General features: G+C 41.5%; 1 protein-coding gene across 2 annotated transcripts in view; it reads right to left on the reverse strand.

The window, feature by feature from the left end:
* ADGRG6 (adhesion G protein-coupled receptor G6) overlaps window positions 1-12,176 on the reverse strand; it is a 131,265-nt gene that overhangs the window by 71,567 nt on the left and 47,522 nt on the right. For both annotated transcript variants that reach the window (XM_048489559.1, XM_048489551.1), the window contains exon 4: window positions 11,491-12,108. In XM_048489559.1, coding sequence (XP_048345516.1) covers window positions 11,491-12,108 — 618 coding nt within the window. The remainder of the gene's footprint in view (window positions 1-11,490; window positions 12,109-12,176) is intronic.

Consider the following 12,176-nt stretch of genomic DNA (forward strand, 5'->3'; position numbering starts at 1 on the left):
AAGCTTCACCTGCACATTTCCCTAAAATATTCTTGTTTTAAAGGAGAGGGGGAAAGAAAGTTGTGCAGTCTCATAAAGAAGTGCAGTACAACTCTGGTTTGATGCTGGCTAATTCTACTGCAGCTGATATTTTTAAAAAGAAACAAAATGCATTCCTAGTTTTCTTGCTTGCACAGAGCTCAAGTGCCAAAAAGTTATATTTAGGTCAGCCTTGTAGAATCCACATATGAATAGATTTTTAACAGCCTACCTTCATCATGTGGCAACTTATCTAGGGACCTGAAATTTCATTTCAAATGTCACATTAAACAAAGGGAGACACTGTGATCCCAAGACGATTATCTTTGTCAATAGGTTGGATCACTTATATTGAGCACGTCCATTAGCAAAACATTTTCCAGAAAAATCAAAAATGAAAATAAAAGCACTTTGCCACTCAAGCTGATAATGGAAGTAACATTAATATAAAAATTGAAGCTCTTTTCTTTATTATTTATTGGATTTCATTGCAATGAAGTGCAATTAATGTACCAGGATGGCTGCTTTTCTGTGCATGAGCAATTAATAAGCATAACAGATAATCACCACAAGGCTTTTTGTTTCTGATCTGTTTCATTTCTTGCCTGTTCTGATTTCAAAGTAATCATAAGTAATCTAATTCAATGATTGCAGGAGGTATTAAAGACTTCTCTTGCCTGAGAAAGATATTATCCGGAGGCAGAATTAAAGCTGAAAAGACTGATGTTTTGAATATTCAAATTACAGTTGGAGTTAAAGACCTTATCTTTCAATATTATAATACTAAATTGACCACCAAACGAACTAAATACTTTAAAACTAAGATATCTATAAGATTCACTAAAATCTTTTAACATATATATATATATGTTATACCAAAGATATTTGAAAATGGTCACCTTGAAAAACGCTTGGTTACTGTTCTAAAAATGAATATTATCTTTAATGCATTAATTCTCATAAACCTATTAAAATAGCATAAACCTTTAGTGAAATTCCTATGGCAATATAACTTAATCAGAACTCATGGATGCTGGTGCAATGTTTGGAGCACCTGATCAATTTCCTATGTTTACTCAGTACAGAAAAGAAATGGCAAAGTAACCAACACTTGGAGCTGAGATCACAGCAGTTTCACTGGAGTCTACAATAACATCAACTTCCACCAATCACAAAATAGAATGCCAAAGGCATCTTATATCAGCCAAGTATAAAAACATCCAACCCATCAATGGAAGGATGCCTCACTGATGCCACCCTGCTCCCACACACATAGAGACCTTGTGGGAAGAAGAAGGGACACAGAGGTGGTTTCTGCACCACACACTAATAACATGTGTAACACATTATTAATTAACCTGGTTTCCCTGTTTGCGTTCACAGTGGAAATTTCACCCCTCCAGGAAGTGATTGCAAACAGTCCAGGTTGCTGTGGTTCCTTTGGTTTCCTCCAAAAAGTTTGCTAGTGATGTTTGTAAAACCCAGGTTGAGGATAATATTATGGGTTGAACCCATTTCAGGGAAGAGCCCTGTGCGAAGTTCTTCCTCCAAACAGGATAAATAGCTTCCTCAGCCTGTTATATTTGGGCTGTGCGGAAACCACGAGAATCTTTCCCACTACAACCAGTATTGTTGCTTGTGTTATAATAGTCTCAAAATAGCAAAGTCTGGAAGCAGTGCAGAAAATCTAACAAAGACATTCCTTTCTGAAAAGTGGACCCAGAGGAAAGTAAATAAGGAGATGCAGTGAAGAATAGATTTATGCAAGGAAGACACAGACATGACGGCAACACAAGAACACATACAAAAAACTAACAGAAGGCATTCTGGTCACACCCTCAATAGTTCATGGGAGTAAGGGACACCTTTATTGGGATTTCTACATGACAGCAAAGATTGGTTGTAGAAGGACTGTTTTCTCTCATACTGACCCACCTCCATTAAGATCTGCCTCCCAAGCACCGCTTTCTGTGCCCGTGCCTCCAGAGATGAGGCAGGTGGTGATTAGAGACAGGGTATTTTCTTTGGAATGTCCTCCTCCTTGAATGTCCATCCACTTGGTGCCTACTTTATTTCTTTTAGGCTCCAGGAATATTTTGTGGCCCAGGCTTTTAATCAGGGGGGTTATCTTATCAGTTGTTACTGGTTTTTTTTAATGGTCTACTCTATTTTATTGACAGTTTTATGCTATTTTTAATAGCTAGTTGTTTACACTGTGGATCTTAATTGTAAGCTGCCTGCCTTGAGCAAAAGTCTGAAGAGGTTACCAGAAATGAATGAATGAATGAATGAATGAATGAATGAATGAATGAATGAATAGCATCTTAAGCTACATTGTGGCTGTGTAGGGATGGCAGGAGGTTGGGGGAAATGATTGTTTTTATTTGTGAAATGTTATGTAGATGGGTGGAATATGGGCTGAGTAGGCTCAGGATACTAAGTTCTATTCCTTCTCTGGCACGTTTGGAGCCACCCATTTCTGGCGTTAGTTATGGCAAATCTCTGAATTACACCTGTATGAGGCTGAAGATTGTATTCAGAAATGTACAGATTAAATTTATTAGGGCTCAGTCTTAAAGCCAGAGCCTGTACAGTAAGATGCTGGATATGACTCTTTATGTCCTAGAATCCACATATCTGTTCCCAGATGTTGACTGCACCAAATTTTGTCCTTGGTTGCCTCCTACTGGCTCTTCCCCTTCATTAGGGTAGCCCACCTGGCACTGACCACAGCTTCTGCTTTTCATGTACTAAACACCTATGGCTGCTATCGCAGCAGCAGAAAACCTTTACATAGTAGCTTCTGCTCAGTAATAGCCTACCTGAAGAAGTGAGGAAAAACTATCTCTAGAGATTTTTAGAAGGTGCTGCAAAGCCGCTTTATTAATTATGGTTTTCAATGGTATGTGGGCATCACATATTTTATGGTTTAATTTAAATTTGAATTTATAATCTACCTTGAATGATAATAGCTGCAGAAACCAAACAAAATAACTGCAGAAACCACACTTGAGGGTGCGTGTGTTGAATTTTCCCATATTATTTTGTATCACTACACCCAACTATTTAATGACTATTATCATTAGCAAAAAAAAAAATCCATTGTTTTATGACATGGCATGGTTTAGAACAAATATACACCAATAATCCTTTTGATATCTTACCACGGAATTATTAGAGAGTCTGTGAAAAATTAATACTCATTTAATTCAAGTCAGTAACAATCAGGATGAGGATGAACAAGCTAAAACTTAATCATGACAAGACAGCAGTTCTCTAGAAAGGCAGTCCAAGGACTTGAGATCTCTCCTGAGTTAGATGGGATTACACTACCCTTGAAAAGCTAGGTTCACAGCTTAGGAGTGCTTTTCAACACAGCAGTCACCTTAGAAAACAAGGTGGCTTGGAGTGCTTTTGATCAGCTTCTGCTGGTGTGGCGACTGTGCCCATTCCTGGTTCAGCTGGATCTACCCACAGTGATCCATGCCTTAATCCCCTGGTGGCTAACATATGGTACGTGTGCCAGAGGTGGCACTCAGAGTCCTCTCTGTGGGCACGTGCGCACAGAGTTCGTCATGTAGGGAGGTGGAAAATCACCCCCCCCCACACACACACACACACCTAGGCTGGGCTGGACTGCTGGGCGCAATGTGCACACACCATGGTGACCAGGGAGGCCTCGGCTGGCGGGCTTGGTGCCTGTGCACTGGGTGTCTGCTGTGGGGGAGCGGGGGACGGGGCGTAGGAAGAGGTACAGGAGGCAGAGATGTTAGAAAGGCGCAGAACAGCGCATGCAGGACTTGTTTTGCAGGCATGAGGATCATTTTTGCAACTGAGTGTCCCGACATTGAATGTTGTTTTGGAAATGGGGGAGGGGCAAACAGCAGTGCAGGACTAGTGGGTCTGCGGGTGCGCAAATGGGGGAAGGGAGGCGCATTTGGGACTGAAGTGGTTGTGCGCATGCGGGGTGGGGGGGCTTATGAAGAACAGGAGGCGATTTTCAAATTGAGACCTTTGGTTTCCTGCCGTGATTTTCCTGAGCTGAGCCTCCTTCCTAGTCTCCTGAGATTGCAAGTTCAATTGATTCGTTGAGGCTTGATTTCGTGTTGTTTAGGGGTTTTCTATGGGAGTGGATGGTAGGGTTGTGAGCAAACTCAAAAAAAGAGCTGCTGCTGGCTCACTGCCTACCTACTCTTTCAAAAAAGTATCTCCTCACCCCATCTTCCGAATTCCCTCCCTGCTTGTCAGCTGTCTTTGTTTCCTTGCCTTTCATTATGGGCATTTGGGGAAGGAGTCATGTACCCTCCCCCATTTGCTCCTTTTCTCATGGTCTCTCTCTCTCTCCTTCGTTTCTCTCTCACACACTTCTCTTTTCTCTCCCACTCCCTGCTTCCCTCCCATCTTCTTCTTCCTTTTCCCTTTTCCGTCTTCCCCCTTTTATTACCTTTCCATGCAACTTCCACCCAGAGGTGGGATTCAGCCAGCTTGGCCTGGTTTGGGCAAACCGCTTGTTAAATGGTGAATACCACCTCGCCATGCTGCTCTGCTGGCTGGCTGAATGAGCATGGTGGAGTGGCCTTGCACTGGCACAGCACTGGCAAAAAGCAGCACAGCTGGTGGTAGGGCAGCAAGATCCTGTTCAGGCCCTTTGCCCTCCTAGCTCCACTGGGGTTGCCATGGGCTGCCTGTACGCAGCCTCCAGCCTCCCTACCCTGGATGCTGCCGCCTCTGCCCCCTGCACATGCATGTCTGGCCCACCCGCTGCCCTAAGGTGCTGCCCTCCCGCCGCTGCCACCACCCTCCAGCGTGCAGCAGGCTGTGGAAGTGGACTGCTCCAGCACCTGGAGGCTCTACCCAGCCTGGAGGCATCTGCCAGCATCATATCCTGACTGCCCAGGGGACTGGCCAAGGGGCTCTTCCCTGTGGCTATCATGCATGGAACTCCTTGGCAGTTGGAGAGAGTCATCAATGAAGCCCTGGGACTCACCCTTCCACCTAGCCTTGCCACTCCACGCTGATCCTGTCTTTCTTTCCATCATTCTTTCTATCCAAGCAGCCTTTCAGTCCCTCTTTTTGTCATTCTTTTTCTCCAAGCAACCTTCTTTTGGTCATTCTTTCTCTCCCTGACCAGCATTCTTGTGGTACGCCACTGCCAATGGAGGTTGAGTGGGGGGAGGCAGCAGCTGGTTCTGATTGAGTGGGGGGTGCAGCATTGTTAAATTTTTTAAATCCCACAACTGAGTGTAGGTAACCCTGTTAAGTGCTGTTAAACCCCACTGATTTTCATGGGAAGAACCAAAGTGCTATCCTTTACCTGGGAGTAAGCAATGGGGCTTGCAATGGGGCTTGCTACTGAGTAAACCCTCCTAGGGCTGTGATTCACCTGTTTGAAGGGTTGCACGGTTGTTTCAAAGCAAAGCCACTGACTACCACCAAGCTTACTCCCAAGTAATGTGCGCCTCGAAGCCAACCATTTTTTCTAAACGAAAACCTCAGAATTCAGGTTAAATTGCCGTGTTGGCACTTTGCGATAAATAAGTGGGTTTTGGGTGGCAGTTGGGCACTTGGTCTCGAAAAGGTTTGCCATTGCTGCCTTAGTCACATCTGCACTGGACTATTACAATGTGCTCTATTTGGGGCTACCTTTGAAAAGTGTTCAGAAGAGTTAGCTAGCACCAGGAATGCTACCAGGAGCATGTGACCCTAATATTACATCAATTGCACTGGCTACTGATCCACTCTTGAGCCCAATTCAAGGTGTTGGTTTTGTCCTTTAAAGTCCTGCATAGCTTGGGAGCGGGGCATCAAAAGTCAACTTACATGTGAGTATATATGTGAGTATTATAGATTGACAAGGCAGGAAATTAAGAATGGTGTAAAAATAGTATTTGTATACCTACAGTACAATCATCTCTTGTTTTATGTTCTATCTTTGTTGTTTTCATCCACTTAAATAGATTTTTGTTAAAATATTAACTCGAAATTGACTTTTCTCTATATTGACATCTTGTAGAGAGTATTTGTAAGACGACGAAAAAGTAAGCAACAAGATTGGCCTACATTTCCTTCAGTATCACTTCATATTCATATCAGTATCATTTCATATATCATAAGTATCATTTCATATTGTCAAGTTATTGTCTTTTTTTCTTTTTTTCTTTTGGTTTTTTCCTTTAATCTTTTTGTGATGTAACTTAATAAAGTTTAACAAAAAGAAGTGTTCTGGCAATCGTCAACTGCAGTTTTTCCAAAATGAGCAGCCTTTCATTTTGCTTGATTTAAAATATTTATACAAACACTCGGGATAAACATGCATACATATTTTATCTACCTCAACACTTGTTCAAAAGTTATCTAGACTTTTAGGGGACAGTGGAATTTTGTAGCTTACTGTCCACAATGATGCACCTGGGCCTCATTCCAATATGTGCTACCTGTGACAGCTATGTATGTCTGTACATTATCTGCAGTGAACTACTTTTCCAAGTTTAAAAGGTAAGTGGCTGTTTTACCCACTGCACCTGAAACTATTAAAATGGATGTATAAATAGATACCAAAATACAGTTAGTCACCTTCAGACTTTTTAAATAATTTGATCACATCTGCAAACATTACACCTTCATTATTCATAATCCCCTCCTTCCTCATTAAAGAAAATATAAAACCAGTTTCTTCTTAGCTTTCTTAGAAGATTCTTACAGACCAATCCAGTTCCCAGGGGGGGTGCTTCTGCCATGCCACCACACCACCTCCAAAAAGCTTCCAGGTGGTTCAAGGAGGCAGCTAGAAGGAAATGAAGCCCCACTATGCAGAAGCCCTCCATAGAACTTAATGGAGTTATGCCACCCAAAAGGGTAGTGTAACTCTGAGCCCCAGGGCATGGAGTTCAAACCCTAAACCCCAGATGGAAGCTGACTAAAGTCGACTCCATCCCTGGGAACACCCCTACCTGCCCCGCCATGCCAGCATCCGAGTGGACACTGGCATTGCTTCATGGCAGCTTAGACTTCTGGGTTTCACTGCCACAGAGTTGAGGGGCAGCCAGACACCAGCATCTCTGCTGGCAGCGGTGCCTCTTGTGCCGGCTGAGGGGGCAAACACAGACCTCCACTGTTCCCTGTGAGCTTTCAGTCCTCCCCATCTAGATAAGACTGTTAAGAATACTTTGTGGTTAATCCTTCTCCATTATGAAAAGTATTCTCATTGGAGCCCTTTGTTTCCTACTATGTTAAAAGAAGGCATTTAAGGGCTATTGGTAATGATTTTTTAAAACAGTTACATTGCTCTGACCTGGATGGCCTAGGCTGGACGCATTTTATCAAATTTTGGAAGATAACCCTGATTAATATTTGAAGAGGAGACAACCAAGAAAGTCCAGGGTCTCTACACTGGTCGTCTCTTGCCTTGAAAACCCTACAGGGTTGCCATTAGCTGGCTGTGACTTGATGGCATTTCGACCACCACATCGAGAATCAGAAACAAAATGGCCGAAAGTATCAGAAACTAAATTGTAATTTGCATGCAGATTTTTTACATTCTATTTTGATACAATCTTTGATAGGCTCTGTAATATCTGACTGTTTCAGTGAAGAAATAGACTGATATCAGTTACAAGACTGAAAATGCCAAACATCCAAAGTATAAGTTCTGAAAGATCTGATTTATGAGAGGTCCAGGGTCTAGCACTACTGTCATAAACCAGAGGTGAAGGATTTGGGGGCATGCGCAAGGACCTAATCCAGACATAAAAAGGAGTACAAATTAATAACTCAGGCATTTTTTGATCATACAGGGTATTAAACTATTTATGAGAAATCATGTTCAGATGAATGTATGTGTTCTTTGTTCACCTCTAATCAGAAACCTGTCTGTATAAAGGGACAGCATACTGGGCATGGATATTAGACCTCAAAATTAAAAACTAAGCTCAATTGAGGTATTTTAGATGTCATTAAATATTGTCCTTATCATTCGAAAAATGAAATCCTCTTAGTCTGAGGATAATGTTTATTATTTTATTAAAGACTGTACACTCTGATATCACAACATAACACTCCAAAATTTTCAATCAAATATGAGAATTTTCCGGAGTAACTTTCCCTTCTTTTACCTAGTAATTTCTTCTGCCTATTTCTTTTCTGCATAGGTACCAAGGTATTCAAAAACTGCCAAATTGGAGGTTCTTTTTTTTAAAAAATGGGGTCAGCTTGCTACCATGTGAACACCAACCAGGAGCAGACTGGTTCATTTTTTCCGCCCAGCCACCTGATCTCCCCGCCTGACATTCAATCAAGCTGCCACTCAAAGACAATACCCAATCAGAACATGGAACACCAGGCAACCTCAGAGATGCTTACAGCTGCCACTCAAAAACAACAGCCAATCAGAACGCGAGACATCAGGCATGCTCAGATATGCTTTCAAAGCAAATATAGAAGTTCTGGGCTCATGCGAAACAAGCTGGAGTATTTTTTCCTGGTCATCACTGGATTCCTTCAAAAAATGGGCAGCCATGCGGACAGACACCCCGGGATAAAACAGACCCAGGTTAAAAAAATCGGTGGTACACAGGTATAATTTTGCCATACGGAAACGACCTTACTCAAATCTGGAATTGTTCCACAGGTTGCGCATGTCACCTCCCAGATCAGACAATAAACCACTTGTGTTTTCAAGGATTTTATTGCAGACATGTAAGGAACAGAAGAAGACAGTTCTGGCAAAAAAGGTGCCAAGCAGTTGATAATGTGGATAACAAAACTCACGACTGTTTTTGCTATCAGCTTGGCCTAGGGCTTCACTGAGGTGCAACCATTCGAGGCCAATCGCTGCTGCATCCACGTTGGGCTGTTCAACCACCAAGTTCGCTATATAATCCATAAAAGCGGAGACTGTTCCTTCCCCACCTAGGGTACTCCTTGGTTCCCCTACTGATGATATCATGCTTGCCAATAAGATGTTCACAACTCCAGCCGGCGATCAAAGCTTGAAGTTGGTAACATTAACAATGTAGAACTGTCTTAATGTCAGCTCCCACATCAGACAATAAACCACTTGTGTTTTCAAGGATTTTATTGCAGACATGTAAGGAACAGAAGAAGACAGTTCTGGCGAAAAAGACGCCAAGCAGTTGATAATATGGATAGAAGACCCTAACCTCCACATGTGAACTAAAAGAGTCAGAAGTGTCCAGCCTGGAGGCCCGTCCCAGCTGCAGGACTCCAAGGCCAGAGTAAATAGATAACGGTGCACCTGCAAAAGCGAAAGCACTCCCAGACAATTCCCCTGCAAGACTGCCACTCCCTCATGAAATGGCCACTTTTTCTCTTTCCAAAGCTTGCAGGAGAAAACCTTACATTCATGACTGTCATTTCTGTTCTCTGCTGCTTCAACGCACAAGATGAACCGATTAAGATCTGGTACTTAAAAAGTATTTGCCAGAGATGCAGAATCAAGATTCAGGAACTGAAGAATGATGACTTTAATTCTTAAAAAATACCTTCACTCATCTGAGTAAGGCTGCCTGCAGGTGCTACCCTCCAAATGGGCAAGATCATCAGTGTTTTCCCCAAGGACAAAATATCTTGGGATAGACCCGAGATCATATATCCCAGGGTGTTTTTATCCCGGTTTCTCCCTTCGCACAGCTGCCCATCAGTGCATTCAGACCGGGAGGAAGAACTCCAGTGAATTATGCATGAGCCCCCGGTTTATTTTAATTTCCACATGAACCTTTACATAGTTTATGTAGTTTGTAGTTTGCATACATTTACATAGTTTATGTTGATTCCGTTTTTATGACGTTCTGATTGACTGCAGCTAAGGGACAGGGAGAGCAGGCAGTGAAGCTGGAAAAATAAACCAGCCTGTCTCCCGCAGTGTTTGAATTGGGAGCAGGATCGGTGCAGGCTTTTTTTAAAAAACTGCCAATTTCATCGTTTTTTTTTAAAGCTACGGGATAAGGGAAATCTCTCAGGGCTGCTCCGAGTTAGGTCCGGAAGCCATGTGGAAGCCATGCCCAAACTGGGATGTTTCATCTCTTTATCCCAGGGTATTTTGTCCGTGGGGAAAACACTATCAATTGCTTGTAGCCCCACTATGTGGAATAGTCTGCCTGATCACGGTATAAAAACTCCTATACTCATGGCATTCTGCAAATCATTACACAGCTAATAGGGCTACAGTGTAATAGACTGGTTCAAAAATATTTTAATGAAGAGAAAGAAACTGTGAACTATGCAACTGCAAAAAGTCTGTACTATTTGTTGCTGTATGTATTACGCTATTTTCTATTTTCTGCATCAACATGTCATGCTAATACTTACTTTTTGTTTCCAACTTGTTTCAGATTTCTCCTTGGTTTCAGAGTTTTGCAATCCTAATCTTATTGCATTCCTTATTGGATCCACCATCCTGTTGATAGTGTTGACTTACAATGCATAATCTGCTTTGAGTCTCAGTGAGAAAGGCAGAGCATAAACACAATTTTTTTAAAGTTTGCTATTAACACTTCTTTGAACCACAGAAAATGTGTTTATGTCCCACAGTGTACCTAGTTGGGCGATGCTGTGCAGCTTTGGCCATGATGTTCTTTCATGACCTGAATTTGAAGAGCTTCCTCTTCACATTCTGTCCCAACACACTAGCTCAGATCTGCCTCATAAGCTTTGCTATCCATGTCCCTGCCTTCATGGTAAAGATTGCAATGGGTCTTTTGGTTGGTTGACACCTTGCCTATGGATCTGAGCCCTGTTGAGGTTCATCTAGAATCTATGATACTCTCTTTCAAGTGCCAGGACAAACATTTCTGTTTACCCTGAGTTTCAACTTAGGATAATCTTTCAACACAATTCTGTAGCATCCTTTTAGTGTGAAAAGAGCTAAAAGTTACTTTAAGCTGCTCAATAGCTGGGCTTCCATTAACAACTTTTAATGTTTTAATGCTTTATTGTGTTTTATTTTGTAAACCACTCTGGGCAAGTTCACAGAAAAGGCAGCATAATTTTTTTTATAAACAAAAATAACTTATGTTTAGTCTTTGAATACAACACATTTTATCTTGAATTTCTCATTTCAAAAGTACTCAAAACTCCCTATTAATATTGTGTGAGCATATCTTAATCAATTTGAGCATACAAATCTAAAGAGAAAGATCAAAGAATATTTATTGTTATTCTTCATAATTATTGTCTCTAGTTCCTATAACAAAATAAAATGTTACAGTTAACAGTTTGTCCTTCAAAATGTTTGAAGATTATCTAGATATTATGATGAAACTCTGATTGTACTAAAAGAACACACACATATCAGAAGCACAATAAACACTCTGTGGGATAGAGCTGACAAGCTCAGGAAAGGTGAGGCTGTTCTTTGGGAAGCTTCGTTTATTTTCATTATAAACATAACTCATTTCTAACATGACACCTTTGCAGCTATGCCAGAGAAAGAGGGAAAAAAGAAAAGATGCTTACCACAACTCAAGTTATTTTCTGCTTTTAGGGTTGATGCAGGGATACTCCAGAAGTTATTTTCCCAGTCTACAACATTCCCTTTCACATCACAGCTGAGATTGGAAAGTGCTTGGGAGTTCATTGTGAAATTCCAAAGGCGAAAGTTGTAAATATCTCCACTGAGAGGGCTCACTTCATTTCTGTCAGAGCCCAGAACTAACTTTCCATTGCCAGGAATTACTTTTCCATAAGCATCTGAACAGTTTACTGTTTTGTACACATTTCTGGCACTCACTCCTATAGTGTAAGAGAAGCTATCCCATGCTATACAAAGCTGCTCAAATGTTCCTGTGAAAAAGTCTCCACGTGGATTGGTATCAAGTGCATCATCTAACCAACATTCTGTGCCCATAATAAATATGAAATGACCACTTTTTCTCTTTCCAAAACTGAATAATTCTGAAAATTCGCTGTAGGAGAACGCCTTCCATTCATGACTTTCATTTCTGTTGTCTGTTGCTTCAAAACACAATGTAAACTGATTAAGATCCGGTACTTGAACGGTACTTGCCAGAGATACAGAATCAAGATCCGGGAACTGCGGAATGATCACTTTTTGATTCCTCAAAGACACAGCAACTGAAACATAGAAACAAAATTTGTTTTCATAACAGACCACCATGTAACATTAATGAAACTAATGTTAT

This window comes from Sphaerodactylus townsendi, linkage group LG01 (assembly GCF_021028975.2).
Source record: "Sphaerodactylus townsendi isolate TG3544 linkage group LG01, MPM_Stown_v2.3, whole genome shotgun sequence".
In the NCBI taxonomy this organism is placed as follows: domain Eukaryota; kingdom Metazoa; phylum Chordata; class Lepidosauria; order Squamata; family Sphaerodactylidae; genus Sphaerodactylus; species Sphaerodactylus townsendi.